At 35.1% G+C, this 16,848-nt stretch overlaps 1 protein-coding gene and 1 non-coding gene across 6 annotated transcripts in view; both read left to right on the top strand.

Annotated features, from left to right (window-relative positions):
* The window catches only part of NOX4 (NADPH oxidase 4), a 214,511-nt gene extending 200,254 nt beyond the window's left edge, over positions 1 to 14,257 (top strand). For all 5 annotated transcript variants that reach the window (XM_004475779.3, XM_004475782.4, XM_023583873.3 and 2 more), the window contains 3 exons: positions 2,419 to 2,487; positions 3,918 to 4,018; positions 13,722 to 14,257. In XM_004475779.3, the coding sequence (XP_004475836.2) occupies positions 2,419 to 2,487; positions 3,918 to 4,018; positions 13,722 to 13,842 (291 nt within the window). In that variant the 3' untranslated portion in view covers positions 13,843 to 14,257. The remainder of the gene's footprint in view (positions 1 to 2,418; positions 2,488 to 3,917; positions 4,019 to 13,721) is intronic.
* On the top strand, positions 8,318 to 8,420 carry LOC111759783 (U6 spliceosomal RNA). The gene has a single exon (XR_002793673.2). It is a non-coding gene; the product is annotated as a U6 spliceosomal RNA (small nuclear RNA).
* Positions 14,258 to 16,848: the final 2,591 nt, after the last annotated feature.

Genomic DNA, 16,848 nt, shown 5'->3' with positions numbered 1-16,848 from the left:
AAACGCCTCCACATCTCATCTCTTCCTTCCATTCCCTACCCCCAGCAGCCACCATGGCCACTTTCTCCACACCAATGCCACATTTTCTTCGATTACTAATCACAATAGTTCATGAATAGAATATCAGTAAGTCCACTCTAATCCATACTCTATTCCTCCATCCTGTGGACCTTGGAATGGTTGTGTCCACTCCACATCTATATCAAGAGGGAGCTTAGATTCCACATGGATGCTGGATGCAATTCTCCTGCTTTCAGTTGTAGGCACTCTTGGCTCCCTGGTGTGGTGGTTGACCTTCTTCACCTCCATGTTAGCTGAGTGGGGTAAGTCCAATAAACTAGAGTGTAGGAGCTGAAGTCTGTTGAGGCTCAGGGCCTGGCTATCACATGGTCAGTCCAGAGATTCAGGTCCCCTGAGTATACACTAAACCCCAGCACCAACTACCGTTCCGGTAAAAGTAACAGGAGAAGCTTGTGGACAAAAATCACGTCTGAGTCCAACTCCATCACACAGAAACACAAACTCCAAAGTAGGGACGACTGAGATGGCACTGAACTCCATCTGCCATGACCATAGAACCTGTGGGTTTATGTAGCCCCAGAAGAACCAATACCTGGGGTTGTATGGCATAGGTTTCTTGAGGGTAGAAGGGTATGTGGGTACTAAACACCAGTTACCAGTGCAGAATTTAGTGAATTGATTACAGAGCAGCATGTTAGACATTTAAGGCAAGAATCAACATAAGCCATATGGTTTGCAAGGTGCTCTCTATTATTGCCACCTGGAAATTCTTCAGTTCCTCAACAACTAAAGTTCGTAAATTCTGCTTTAATTCAGAAAGGGCATTAAAATAAATTTAGTATTTGGCTGTACCTTGGAACCACTGCTGGGGTGACATAACTATTATTTGTTAAGAACATTATGGGTTCTGGGAAACATCACTGCCTACTGGAAAAAAAAAAAAAAAAAAAGGCAACGGCCACCCAAGGTTCTGAGGGGAAGGAGAGGGAAGAAAAGGTGTATAAAGTATAATCCACACTTACTGGCAGTGCTTCAATATGTACTCATCAATTGTAACTAACGTACTACACTCACGAGGAATGGTGACAGGAGAGGCAGTGGGGTGTATGGGAATCCCCTATGGTTTTGAAGTAGCATTGTGTAATCTAAAACGTCTTTAAAAAGATAAGGAAATCTAAAAAGAAAATACAAATCTGTAGTTTTATTGGGGGTTTAATCACTGAAAGTTGCCTGTCAGAGGATGTATACTTTTACATCTGAAAGAGACCTTTGATGTGATGTCACTCAACCCTATCATTGCCCTAAGGAAGAAACCGAGGACCAGGTAAGTTGACTGACTCACTCCAAGTGCAGGGCCAGGTAATGGTAGCACTTGAAACAAGTCTGATGACCCATCAGGTAACCTGATCATTGCATCAAGAAATAATTTATTTCAGCGTGGTGAGAGGAGGCTCTGAGAAAGATGGTATCTTTGAACCATAGATTTTAGAGGTCAGGATTCAATCAAAGCAAAGGCAGTCGTAACTAGATTCATTGTTGTCTTCCAGAATAAGGAAACCTGTAGGGACAAAAGAAACCTTTTTCTCCTCTTTGAATTTATTTTCTATCAGGTGGTATTTTTCTTAGTTTATTTTGCAGAACACTGAAATGTTCAATGTATTTTCTGGACTATCTTGTTTGGCAGGTATATTTCCTGTCTTGTACGTTTATATATTGTATGAAGGAAACCAGTGCTGAATAAGGGATGTCAGAGAGGACAGAAGACGGCCTGTGTTTGTTGGGGTTTTATGTTTGTTGTGTTCTGTGTTTCAAGACACTCTGTACTTTCTGAAATTCAGGAGAGTTAGAAAAAAATGTCTAGGAAATAGGTTAGGCTTATTTCCTAGTAGGCATATATCACTACTGATTTTTCTTTTTCTTAATAAAATCATGTTCTTTAAGAGCTCATAGGGGAAATTTATGTACTATGAATGAATAAAATAAGAACAATAATATTTGGGAAATACAGTGTAGCATTTAGCCATCTCGACATTTTATCTACAAATGTTAACAGAATTATTCCCTTCCACTGCCACCATTATACTTAATGTAGCCCAATGGGGCATGTTATTAATCTATACAAAATATACCAGTATAGATATATCTAAATATATCTAAATTTATAGCTCTATCTATCTATCTATCTATCTATCTATCTATCTATCTATCTATCTATCTATCTCTCTCTCTCTCTCTCTCTCTCTCTCTCTCTCTGTCCTCTATCTCCATTTTCTTCCTCATGTTTATTGCAATAAGCCAAGATACGTGTTAACAACTTCTGAATCATGTGTTAGAATGGGAGAAAGTCTGGGGATGCAGGAAGAATTGTAATGGCTACTTATTTTTATGTCCTCTCAGCTTTGGCGAGAGAACAGACCTGACTATGTCAACATCCAGCTGTACCTCAGTCAAACAGATGGGATACAGGTATGTGGTTGGATGTTATTGTAAATTAAACAAACCTCTTGGTAATAGAAAATTTACTGTCAGACTGTGCGGAAAGAAAATTTCTGCAGGTGCTTTAAATAGAAGTTTCCTAGAAGAAGTTCTCCTTTGGAAAGTGTCCAGAAAACTCACAGCTTGTCCTTGAGCTCAGCCATACCATGCCTTTCATTTGTCCTCCTCACAGGGCTGGGGCAAACCTTCTGAGTTCATTTCTGCCCTCTTCACTCTAGCCCCAAGTTCTCAACCCCTAGAAATCAGGCCATAAATGAACTCTTGTAACGTGTTAGTTGCGAGGAGGATTTATGTGGTGAAAGAAGATGAGGTCATGTACAATTAAACTTATTTCCCTCCAAGAAAAACTAAAACAGTAATAATAATGGCTGTCCTGTCTCAGTCACTTGCTGCGCTAGATGTTACACAAGGCATTTTACATATATTCTCTCCTGCAAGTCCAGCAGATTTAAGAGGTAGATGATATTATCCCCATTTGACAGATGAAAAAAGTAATGTTTGGAGACAAACATTAGAGAGCTGGATAGGTGTTTAAATCTGAATATGAATGTTTCCACAAATTTTATTTTAGTGTTTCCCATCATACGTAGGCATAATACTTTAAGAATTGATAATTGGTAAATGCTTATCAGTTGCCTCAATCTATCCCTATTTTTTGCTAGTCAGATTTCTACCCTACTTGGTATGTAAAAATCTATTTCATTTTACTACTCTCATGATGCAAGTCAATATCATGATTCCACATAGTACCATTGTAATTAAGGTACAGAGCACAAATTACCTTTGGTCTGCAGTTTACCTCTGCTTGTGGCAGTTTTTCCTCATTGCTGGTGACACTTCCTCCCCAGTGCTCATTTCACGCTGATTCTCCATCATCTATTCAGATGTAATGTTCTGTTAACACCAGCCTGTTGGCAGTCATGTGTTGCTAGACCCCAGGTTTGGAGCTCTACTGCCTTGGGCTGTCTTATCTATCGGATCACTATCCCAAATTTAAGATGACCATATGTAGCATTTCATTCATATAGAGCCAAAGATGGCAACAGTGTTTATGGTGCAAATACTTCAATAGAGTATGTGTACTGAGCCTTTTTTTGAGAGTGGGCAAGTAGAATGTGTTATATTGCTGTTGTTTAAAATGGTTACTTAAAAATAAAACAATTAACTGAAGTCTAGGATAACCAGCCCTTTGTAAGAATGGTCTTCGAGACGATAAGGAATTTTAAAGGAAATGATGCTTTGAAATGATTGTCCTTAATAATTTGCCATGTGATACTTATATGTGTTTATATCACAGTAATTTGGTAGGAAGCCAAAGTACCAGCAGAAATGATGTTAGAGCAATGATATATTTGTCCAAATATGTGAGTTATATAAAATATAATGCTGATATTTGGCAGAAAATAATTGGAGAAAAATATCACGCACTGAATTCAAGGCTTTTTATTGGACGACCTCGGTGGAAACTTCTGTTTGATGAAATAGCCAAATATAATAGAGGGTAAGTATATTCCTCAAAGAATTTGACATGTAGCTAATGAACAAATAAGAGTATTTCCAAGTCATCACACACAGGTTTTTTTTTTTTTTAAGATCTATTTTGTTTATTTATTTCTCTCCCCGCCCTCATTGTTTCACTTGCTGTCTGCTCTATGTGTCTGTTTGTTGTGTGCTCAACTTTTTTTTTAGGAAGCACCAGGAACCAAACCCGGGATCTGCTATGTGGTTAGGGGGTGCCCAACTTCTTGAGCCACATCTGCTTCCTCACATGCAGTTCTTAAAGATGAATTGGCACTGGGTTTGCAAGATGTAAAGTCACTTAACTCAATTATCACTGTCAAAGGAGGAAGCAGAAGCAGGGAGCACTCAGAATATCTGTCATTCCAAATAATTAACATTTGGATTAAGAATGTGTTGATGAACCATACTCTCCTACTGACGTTTAAATTTCCTTATACACATATTTAAATGGATATTTATTGCTACATCATATATCAGGTGATTATTAGAAAAGTCTTTTAAAATGATTTTGGTTAAACAAGGCAATTCTACAGATAGTTCAAACAATGAATGAAATTGAATCAGATTTTTTGTACTTTTTCACCGGGTTGAAAAAAAAAACAAACCTCAATTTAATATGCATTTTCATTATTCCAATAATAATAATAAAAACAGACAGACAAACAAAAATTTATATGCAGTCTTTGAATCAAGAATATTTCCAAGCAAAATTTCCTTCTTGGAAACTATAATTTTATTAAGAATCTTAGTATTAGGGCCTATGTGTCTGTGATCTGAGGAAATTACTTTTGAAAGGGAGGCATTTATTTTAGGGCACAAAAAAGCCAGCCCATTTGTCTTCTGTAAACTTATTATAGTGCAAAGCAATAGTATATAAGAATTCCTAAACAATTTTGAAAGCCATATACTCATATTTTGAAGTTGACGTCTAAGTAGTTTTGTTGCAAGTTTTAGTTGCAAAGGATATAATTGCTGACATGTTTCTGAAAGTGACACTGTAAAATTTATGTAACTCTTTAAACATGCCCAACGCAATCTAATCATAGCTACTAGTATCAACATTTATTACCATGGCAAACAAACAAGCTCTTCTCTAGCACTGAATATTTTGCATCATTCTTCCTCCTAGAACTTGTATTTCCATTCCACTTTATCCACAGAATTTTATCAAAATTCAATTAGATTTGTTTATGTGAAAGTCTTTTGGTGCTCAGCTAAACGATATGTCTGCAACAGGAATGCACATAAATTGAAGATTTAATTTTTAGAATTTCAAGTGATTCTAAAGCTCCAGCTTTCAAATTTTCTCTTCTAGATTGTTATAATTATTAATATATAGTTGATTAAGTTTTAATTTTAGAAATATTTATGATAAATATAGAGAAAAGAAATTTGATTATAAATCCACGAAGCAGTTTATTAGGTAGAGAGTAAAAGATAAAGTTCCAACTCATGAATTCACAGATAAATATTGTGTATTGAAAGAATCATTGTTTCACCAGACCCCTGGGCTATACCTCCAGAGATTTTGTTTTAGTAGGTGTGGAGTGGAGCCACAGAAGCAAAATTTACAGAGGAAAACAGCTAACAATATGGGATTCAGTTCGCAGCTGTGTTTGAAATTATGTCTGTAGTATTTCATTCCCCTTGCTGAAGTAGCTTTTGGCAGGAAAAGGAAGCATTATGGAGATCCTTTGTGATACTCAGCATCCGAATTAAAGGTGAACTATACAAAAAAACACAAAAATATGTCAACCCAGATTTGGCCATATTCCTTGCCCATCTTTCTCTAACATCACTTATCTTTGATGTAACTTTCCTGTCTCTTGCTGTGCCCCTCAAATTCATTCCTCCTTGAAGGCATTTGATACTGACTTCAGACAAGAATTCTTTTCTTGGTTTTCATAGTATCATGCTGAAAACTGCTGGTTTCTTTTGCTCAATTTTGAAACCAAACCTCAAAACAGCATAGAATCATGCAGGGCAAATTAGACTGAAATTCTTGATTCCTTTGGTTAGTTCTTAAGGATCCATATTCGCTACACTGTTCATCACTGTTCATGTCTTAGAGGGATTTTCTATGTTTGTTTGTATTCATTTTCTTGGAGCATCAAAGCTGGTTGAAGAAGCGCAAATGTGCGCCATCTACTGTTGACATATTAAATAACATTTTTACTTTGTATATCTACTTGGAAGCAGTTACCTAAAAGGTTTTTTTTACAGAACTTTCTTAGAAAAAGAATGTATCAACATTTACAGATTCATTGTGTATTTAGGCAACAGGCACTCTATAAATGGAAGTTATCATTTTAGATGTAATCGTTAGGTTAATCACATTCACATAAATTGTAGCAGAACATAAATGATAAAAATAAGGAAGACAGCCATATAAATTAAACTATGTTTGATACTGTATGTTAAGCAGCAATTTAATTTTCAGAAAGTTTTTATTTATTAAACTAATAGGCATAAGTTCAATATGCTGAATAGATTCAAAATTTAAACTGGACTAAGTCCAGTGGTAATCATCGGTGTATTGTAACTCTTTGTTATTTATCCTTACAAAACTATTTACATGTATATATATTTACTATTTATAATATCTAAATGCATATACACATACATATATGTACATGTATACATTTAAAATATAAATCTTAAATAATTTTTAACAAAAACCGAGTGACGATAGTATGTAATTCTTCAACCTCCTTTTTTCAAATATACTCATATAGAACATGGATAATTTCTGTTATTCTACCTCATAGTATTCTAGAATATGGATAATTTGACTTATTAACCTAATTATGGATATTCAGATTACCTCTAGTTCTTCACTTTTTTAGACAGTGATGTAGTAAGTATCTTTGTACACAGGTTCTCATGCTCTTTTGAGAATTTTGCAGTAGGTTGAGATTCTTGGAGTGCAATTGCTGGGTCAGAGGGTATACACATTTAAAAGCTGTCCTACCAAAGCCAAAAGGCTGACTCAATTTACAGTCACTTTCCTTTTCATGTGAGAGTGGTTCTTTCCTTGTGTTGCCTTTTTTAAGGGCAGAAAATTAATTGTACGATGATATTGCATTATCATGGAAAGTGAAGGAGGTTTTGAAGTCATCCTATCTTACATCATTGTTTTACAGATGAAGGAGCTGCCCCCTCCACCCAAATGAATAGTCCAAAGTTATGGCCCCTGAGTTAGAGTTTGCACATGAATCCATAATTCCTGACTGCACGTTCAGTGTACTTTACATCAGGGCACATTCAGCTCTTTTGCATCAGAAAGAATTAGAATTTTATTTTGCCATGTCCCTTTTGGGGAGAATGAGGTGTCGCAAGGAACCTGTGTTCCCTACACAGGTTGCAGCAGAATGGTAAAGGCAATATGCTAAAAACATCAGTAATTAATTTTTAAAAACATAAAGAGATATTTTAAATATTACTTTGTGAGTGAGCCATTCAGTAATTAGTACCTGTCATTAAATTATTTATTACATCTAACCCAAATTCAGTTTTCTAACATCTATAATAAAATGTATATCAAATCTTAAGCTTCTTGGATTTATGCATTAGGTAAAGGGAGAAAGAAAGAGTTAACTTTAAGTGGCTTTTGGAACAGAAAATTGTTGGGATGGGGTGAGATGTCTAAGAGAATATGTTTATTTTGCTGCCTTGTGGCACTTTCAACATAAGAGATTAGGAATCCCAAGATTTGGCCTCTTACCTTTGTTACTGTGCTAACAGGTCAAGTCATTCAGACTTTCTAGATCTATGAAGACCTGGGCTGAATAAATTGTTCTAAGGTCCCTTCCAATTCTAAGGTACCAAATATTCATTTTATGAGGCTCTGCTCTTGGAAATCTGCATGGAAAATCAAATATTGATATAGTAGGAAAATATACACTTACAGAACTACATCCTGACATCTGTTCCCAAACAACATTCTGTGCTCAACACCTGTGTCTGTCTCCACCAATCTCATCAACGTTTTTGTAGATAAATCTCCAGGGGATTGTTGGACTGCAGCAATCTAACACAAATGTAGTGCAAATGGATTGTAACAGTAAATTGTATCTATAGAAAAAGTTACAGGATTTAATGTAGTTAGTGAAAATGATGCTGGGGAACTCAAATCACACAAAGGAGAATCTCAGAGTTAAACAACTGAAAAAGAAAATATAAAGAAAAAAGAAGACAATAATATTAGGGGCACTTTAAAAATAATTTTTATTATATTATAAAATATTTAAGAGAAGCCTTTAAGAAATTTGAATAGTGCTTACTTCAGCAGCAGATATATTAAAATTGGAACAATACAGAGAAGCTTATCATGGCCCCTGCACAAGGATGTCACACAGATTCATGAAGCATTCCATTTCTTTTAGAGGTGGAGTGGGTATCACCATCCCTGAATCTTCAGGACTGGGGAATGAACAATAGACTAGTGTAGACTTACTGTTATTCTACTATAGACTTGTTATTCTAGCAATGGAAGAAATTTTAACATTGACATGGTGGCAGCGGCCACCAGAGGTTCTGAGGGATGCGAGAGGGAAGAGTAGGAGTAACATGCGGGCATTGGAATTGTCCCGAACGACTTTGCAAGGACAGATACAGGTCATTATAAATCTTGTCATAATTTACAAAATTGTGTGGGAGAGAGTTTAAACTATAATGTAAACTGGAATACATGTGCTTAGTGGCGATGCTCCACTATGTGTTCCTCAATTGTAACAAATGTACCACACTAACAAAGGATGTTGTAAATGTGGGAAAGTGCGGGAAGGGTAGGGAGTGGGGCATATAGGAATCCCTTATATTTTTCATGTAACATTTATGGGATCCATATATCTTTAAAAATAAATTAATTAAATAATTTTTAAAAATTTGAATAGCTGTCAAAATTAAATTGTTCTGTGTAAGCTGAACATGAAAATAATAGTATATTATTGTGCTGACAGAAAATATATATGGACAAACTGACTCATTCTCCTTCCATTTTTATAATTGTACTACGGTCTTCATAGTAATTTAAATTTTATTGAGTATAAGATCTATTTTTTATTTTCTTCATCCTATTCACTTGGGTTTAGTTAGCTCTCCTTTTACTACTTAAGATGGAAGCTTAGATCATTGTTTCAGACCTTTTTTTCCTAACAAGTGGTTAATACTATAAATTTCCCTTTAACCACCACTTTGACTACATCTCACAAATTTCGATACTTTTGCTTTCATTTACACTGTCAGTTCAAAAATGTTTTAAAATCCATGTCTTATGTAGGATTTTCTAAAATTTTTTAAATTAATTTTTAGTTTATGTTAGTTTTGGACAGTAAACATACTCCTCATGATTTCAGTCCTTTAAAAGTTGTTGAGACTTGTGCAAAAAATGGTCTTTCTTGGTGAATGTTCTTTGTGCGCACAAAAAGAATACGTCTTCCATTGCTGGGTAGATGTCAGTTAATTCCAGTCAGTTCATAGTGGCCAAGTTGTTGATACATTTACTGATTTCCTGTGCATTGTTCTACCAATTACTGAGAAAGAAGTGTTCATATCATTAAATATAATTATAGATTTATTTGTCTTTGCTTTATGTATCTTGAAGCTCTGTGATTAGGTGCATTCATATTCAGGATTGTTATATCTTCTTAATGATTTGCCCTCTTTGTTATTATGAAATCTCTCTTTATCCTTGGTAATATCCATGTTCTGAGGTCAATTTGTCTGAAATAATTTAGGGCCAACAGCTTTCTTTAGATTAGTGTTTAGGTAGTATATTTTTTACCAACCTTTTATTTTGACCTATCTTTTTAAAAAAATTATTATTATTTAACAGCAGGTGTCTTGTAGACAGCATATAGTTAGAGCTTTCTTTTTTATTCAGACTAACAATAATTACTTTTTAGTTGTAGTGTTCAGATGTTTTAATTTAATGCTAAATACTAAACAATATGGTTGGGTTTAAATCTAGCAGCTTACTATTTTTTTTCAATTTATTTCATTGATTCTTTTTTTTTCTTCTTTTCCTAACTTCTTTTTGATTATTTTTTTAAACCATTTTCTCTCCAATATTGGCATATTGATGTGGGCTGTGGGTGGGAGGCTCTTTGTCTCTTCAGAGATAACCTTAACCTAAGCTGTCTGTCCTGACTTGTGGGTGTGGAATATTTAAGAGGCTTGGTAACCATGGCAACGACTCCAGTCCCAGGAAACAGTTTAACAATGCAAAGTCTATAAACTTTAAATATTCAGGGGAAATACAAACCAAATGTGCTAAAAGCTTATCTAGAATGTATGAAGTCCATGCTAAAACTTACCTAGGATGTGGAAGATATATGCTAATTCAAGCCTAGTGAGAACTGAAACAAAAGAACCATTTGGCCCTTCCTCTCTGTATGAAAGAGACTCACAAATCTGGTTCGGGGCTCGGGTTCGAAACAGAAAGCTCCGAGTCCAGCCTGCCATCAATAAACCATTTTTCCTTCTCAGAATCATTCCTGAGTCCTGGCCTTTCCATACGCAAATAATTGAACCTCTCTCAAATTCTACAACAATATTAGCCATAACTCTCCATTTAATTGTGTGTGTTTTAGTGACTGTTTTAAGACATTGATTCTCAAATTGCATTCTTTGGATGCAGTATCAGCTGGGAACTTGCTTGAAAAGCAAAATTTTAGTCCCATCTAAGGGGTACTAAATCAGTGATTCAAATAAAGCTAAAACCACAATAACACTATTCTAGATTTATAGTATGCATCCTTAGCTCATCAAGGTCTACCTTCCAATAATATTATAACACTTCACGTATTTCCATTCCCTCATGACATCCTTTTCCCTATTGTTGTCATTCGTCTGATGTCTACATATGCTGTAAGCCTAATACTGCTTTGTTTTTATTTTTGCTTTGAACATCAGTTATACTTTAAACAGACTAAAAAGTAGGCAAAACATGATTTATATTTATTCACAGATTTACCATTCTTGTGCTTTTCATACCTTTGGGTAGATTTAAATTTACTTCTGATTTCGTATTTCTTCTTGAAAAACTTCCTCTAATATTTTAATATATCTTATCGTTCAAGTTTGCTGGTGATGAGAACTCTCAGCTTCCATTTGTCTGAAAAGCATTCTAATTTGTTTGGTCTTTGTTTTGTTTATTTTAAGGAGGTACCAGGGATTGAACTCAGATCCTTGTACATGGGAAGCTAGCACTCAACCACCATGCTACACCCACTTCTCTCTGTGCTTTTAAAAGATACTTTTGCTTGGCGTAGAATTCTAGTTGATTTTTCTTTTCTCAGTTCTTTAAAGATGTCACTTCATTGTCATCTGGCTTGCATAGTTTATTACAAGAAGTCCATTGTCATTTTTACCTTTGTTCTCCAGTAAGTAATATGTAATATGGTTTTTTTTTCTTCTAGATACTTTTATCTCTTTATGTTTTCAACAATTTTTATGAGTTGCCTTGTAGTTTTCTTTGTGTTTATTATCCTCAGAATTGTGAATTTCTTTTCATCAAATTTTGGAAGAAAATGGCAGTTATTTCTTAAAATATATTTTTTCTTCACCCTTTGTCTTCTTTCCTATTGGGACTTCAATTACGTGTAGTTAGACTATTTGATATTGTCACATATGTCATTGATGCTTTCTTCTCTCTCTCTCTCTCTCTCTCTTTTTTTTGGCCTTTTCCTTTGTGTGATTCAGTTTGGATAGATTCTAATTCTGTATCTTCAAATGTACATAAATTATCACCTTCAGTGTCCATTATTCTGTTAACACATAATAATATATTTATTATTTCAAATATTGCATTCCATCTATGAGATTTTCAGTTAGACCTTTTTAAAAATTTTCCATTTTTTTTCCTCATCATGTTGATTATTTCCTTTACCTTCCTGAACATATGAAGCATATATCATCATAGTTTTAATGACCATGACTTCTAATTCCAACATTTCTATAATTAAGTGTGCTTCTTCTTGTCTGGTCTTTCTCCTATTTGAGTTCATATTTTCTTGCTTTTTGCATTCCTGATAACTTTATTGAGTGCCATACATTTTGAAGTTTATATTTTTAGATGCCAAATTTTGTTTTATTCATTGTACTTTGTTTTTGGTATGCAGTTTAGTTACTTGGGTTCAATTTGATCCTTTCAAGAGTTGCTTTTAAGCTTTGTTAGTGAAAATCCAGAGAACTCTTCAGCCTAAGAAGGCTAATCTTACCCTACTTTCCCTCCCTCAACAGCTTGATAATATTCTGAGGATACGACATGACCCCACGTCTTATGACATCTTTCCTGTGGGAACACAGATTATCCCCAGCCCTGTATAAACTCGGAATTGTTTGGCTTACTTGTCCCTGGTTGTTCTTTACCCAGACTGATGGAGTTTCCCTTTACACCTAAGTAGATCAATACTCAGCTGAAGGCTCGAGGGTCTTCCTCTCCACAGCTCCAGATCTCTCTCTGTGACGCTCCCTCCCCTTCCATGGTCTGCTCCACAAAGTCAGCTTCCTTAGTCTCCATGAACTCCATTCTATTTCTCTTCAGCTCAGGGAGACCTGCCAGTCTCTGCTTGGATTTCCCCTAAGCTGCATCCTGGGAATGCCTCTAGCCAGTGAGCCGACACAATTGCTGGCCTTATATTTTTCCCTTTTCTCAGGAATCACAGTTTTGTTCTACCTGTTGCCCAGTGTCTGAAAATAATTGTTTCAGATATGTGTTTGCTTGTTCTAGTTGTCTCATGCAAGAAGGTGAATCTAGCCCCCATTACTCTGTCATGGCCTCAAGGAAGTGTATTCTTTTCTGAGTTCTGTGTTTCATGGTTCAAGGTGGAAAGTTTTAATAAAAGCATTTTCTCAGTTTTTATAATAAATTGGTCATAACCGTTTGAAAGGATCCACTGTCTTTTTTCAGCATCAGTTATCCTCAGATAATGGGGATAGACCGCTTTTGCTCAAGATAGGGTATGAATTGTTAGTCTCTTTGATATCCTTCGAAGAATTTAACGCAAATCAGATACTTTTGGAGGGGAATCCATTGGAAATACCAGTCACTTCCTGGGATTTATTTTGTTTATTTGCTATTAAAATTTTATGTTAGTGAATAATAAAACCTGCCTGGTATTTATTACTTTTATTGTAATGCATAAATAAAAAATGAAAATGCACCCAAGTTAATATGCTTTTTGTTTTCAGTGCAGATATAAATTAGTTACTTAAAATCATTCTTTTAAATTGGGAATGTTGTTTCCCTTTCTGCCTTTATTCATTGTTACTCTCTGCAAGTCCATGTGGAATCTTTAGAAAATGTGTGTGAAATGCTGCGTTCAGGAGAATGGACACGGACTGTGTGAGCAGGAAGTCGTCTGCTTTGGATCTGGCTTTCGACCTTACCAGTGGTCTGTAATGAAAAGTCTAAGGCAAACCACTCGCTCTATGTCTGATAATAAGCTAATATGTGTGAGTAATAACATTCTTTCAGTTATCCTGAGTTATAGTATAAAAACCATGAAGTAAATACAGTATTTCTTTGACGGTCACTTATACATGGGAAAAATTGGGAAAAGTGTTTTCAATGAAAAGCAGCAAGAAATTACTTTCTTCATACCTTAATTCATGCTGCTAAAGCATACTTTTTGTCATGTTATACCCAATTTTTTACCTGACTTTTCTTTTCTTTCCAGGAAAACAGTTGGTGTTTTCTGCTGTGGGCCCAATTCAATTTCCAAGACTCTTCATAAACTGAGTAACCGGAACAACTCATATGGGACAAGATTTGAATACAATAAAGAATCTTTCAGCTAAAAACCTCTGAGATGGAGATAGGACTCTAAAGAAGGAATAGGTGCACTTTTTAAGACTTTTTGAATTCAGCTGAATCAAACAGCTGTGCCATGCCAAAGAGAAGCAAGGTTTTGTTATTTATGATTATTTAAAATGGATATGCAGAGAATGTGGCAAGAGGACAAGTCACATTACATGTTTAATCTGGAAACCAAAGAGACCCCTTAAGAATATTTGATGTGATGATTCATTTTGCAATGTTCAAATTAAAAGAAAACTATTAGTTGCACACTGTTGATTTTTATGGCAGATTCAAGAGCTCCCTAATGAGGAACTGAACTTGCTCACTGAGAGGCTCATAGCCTCAGTCCTCTTTAAATTGTTTTTGGTTGAACAAATGCAAGATTGAACAAAATTAAAAATTCATTGAAACTCAGATTACATTTTCTATGTTGCCTATAAATAGACTTACTTTAATTTGGAAAAGCTCTAGGCAAATGCACTAGATGATTGAAAATACAATATAGAACTCTACTGATACGGGTACTTTGTGTCAATATCTAATCCTCCTCACTACTGATGCTAATACCTCTTGATATCTGTAAACTCTATGCTCACTGGCCCTTGTGCTGACATTGATATAATATCTGTTTTTATATTTTTCTTTCTTCCTTTATCTTTTATCTAGGAAAATGTGCACTTTCTTGGTATGTATTAGACAGAATATTTGCCAGATCCTTTTTTATCTACAGCTTATTTAATCTATTAATTTTTTTACGGTGATGAGACAAATACCATTCCTATAAAATCATAAAGGGTCTTAGAGACTAATACCTTTTTTTCCATTTTCAACCTTTTGGCCTCTGGTTATTTTTTTTTTTCTCACAGCTTTCATAAGCACACTTCCTCTTAGTTTTTAACCCCTTAAGACGCTTTGTTTAATTTGCACTTTGAGACCAAAAGGGCATCTTATCTGTCACTGGGCACTGTCATACAATACCTCCTTCCTGTGTCCCACGTTGGGTTTTGCTGGAGGTATTGCAAGTGCAGTCACATTCCTGACCAGGAAATGTGTAGTTTACTTTTTTGCACAGGATGAAAGACTTCACTGGGTACTCAAATTTTCTTTTGGTATCAAGAACATTATTGTTGCACTGTCTTTTATCCTGAGTATAATAGGGAATTCTTGGGCTTGACGTCCGAATGAGACAACACTGCATGATGCTATCAGTTTCTGCTCCCTGGACTTTATATTCTTGGCTCAGAGGACAAATTCACTTCACTACCTTAAAAATTAAGGCTTTTGTACAGTTTAGTGATTTTGTTTTGTAGACATTTCTTGATTGCTTCAAAAATATGGCCCTGCTGAAATCAACAGTATGATTTGTCTTGCCTTTGTTAAACTTTTTCATGATATACCATAAGATGATACATTTTTTTGCTGTGATTCACCAGGAGTGATCAAGCATGCTAAGCCACCTAGAATTGAATGCCCATCAGCATATTTTCTGTAGCTATATTTCCCTCCTTGGAATTCTTTCTTCTATCTGTCGTAGGAAGGTGAGTCAGAAAAGGTGATGGGAAATGTGCAATATTTCTGCAGCTATAGCTCTGAAGGCATATTTAATAACCAGTACAACTTGACAGCACTTTCTAAATTAAAAAGAATTGTCACAAAACCAAGCATCTGAAAGAGCTAGTACAAAGAAACTTTTCAGCAAGTAAGTCCAGACTTGATGTGCAATACTACGGCATAGCTCTTTGCTGGTCATAAATTATTTATGTGATAATATTAAGTACCTAATTTCAATAACACAGGTGGGAAGAATTTTCAAAGGAAGGTTGATAGTTCAGTGCAGATCTGCTGTCTTTGCCTATTTTAAATTCTAGTAGACATTCAGGCTGCAGTTAGGGGTTAAACATCGCTATCTTTTGCTTTTGTAGGTGGACATTAGGACTTCATCATGCATACTGAAGAGAGCTTGTTTTGTTTTGGGGGATTCTTACTGCAGGAATAATTGTTGTCATACAAGTCTTAAATCATTAATTGTAGTGGCAGAAAATGTTAAAAATGAAATGGTATCATAGAAATCCATATAAACTCACTTGACCTGTGCCAAAAATAATGCAAAGTGAAGCACATTTAAGGAGCATAATCTGTATCAGCATTCACGTGCACACTAGCATGTATCACCTTAGGAATCTGGGGTCAAAGGCCATCAGTGCACTGGCTAATGGTGTGATTCTGGCAAATTATTTCTCACTCTGGAAGTAAGATTTTTCATTTGGACTAGATCAGTAATGCTTCATTTTGGGGTAATATAACTTTTTCAGAACCTTATTGAGAGTTCTGAAAAATGTTACTATGAAATCATGTAAAATTTTTATGTTTTGGGGAACCCACCAGCAGAGTCCATGAGCACAAGCTCCAGTTTAAGGACCTCTCTACAAAGTGATCACCACTATATATCTTCCGACATACATTTCTTTACTCATCTTTGGGAATAAACTATGAATTTTTATAAGTTTATACTAAGATATAAATTGTGTGGATAAAGGAATTTGTCTGCTTCCTATGCCCAAAACAAAGAATCCAATAGGACCTTCCATCAGTTTTTAATCTTCTTTGGGATTGTTGATTTATGTGAGGGGAAAGCTGTGCTTTTACATATAAATAATTTGGATTCAAATGTATATAAACATATACAAATATGTATACACACATAGGATGTATATGTATGTTCAGGGGTTAGCTTTTATAAAATTCAGTTTAGAAATGAAATAATTGTTAGTTCTTCATTTATTGACCTGAAAACACCTGTTGGATGGCTGTGATAGCACAGGCACTTGAAAAAATAAAAAGAAATAAAAGCAATATAGACAAAGCATAGGCAGAGTTGATTTAATCTATGTAGTCATGTTATTTCTAACTCCCCAAAGCAGGGCTTACTTGGAAAATCACAACAAATAATGAATTTAAGTTATAAGGCGTTCTTGGACTTACTAGAAATGGGCTATTTTGTTCAA

Source organism: Dasypus novemcinctus, chromosome 10 (genome assembly GCF_030445035.2).
Source record: "Dasypus novemcinctus isolate mDasNov1 chromosome 10, mDasNov1.1.hap2, whole genome shotgun sequence".
Taxonomy (NCBI): Eukaryota; Metazoa; Chordata; class Mammalia; order Cingulata; family Dasypodidae; genus Dasypus; species Dasypus novemcinctus.
This window is presented reverse-complemented; position numbering and strand designations above follow the sequence as displayed.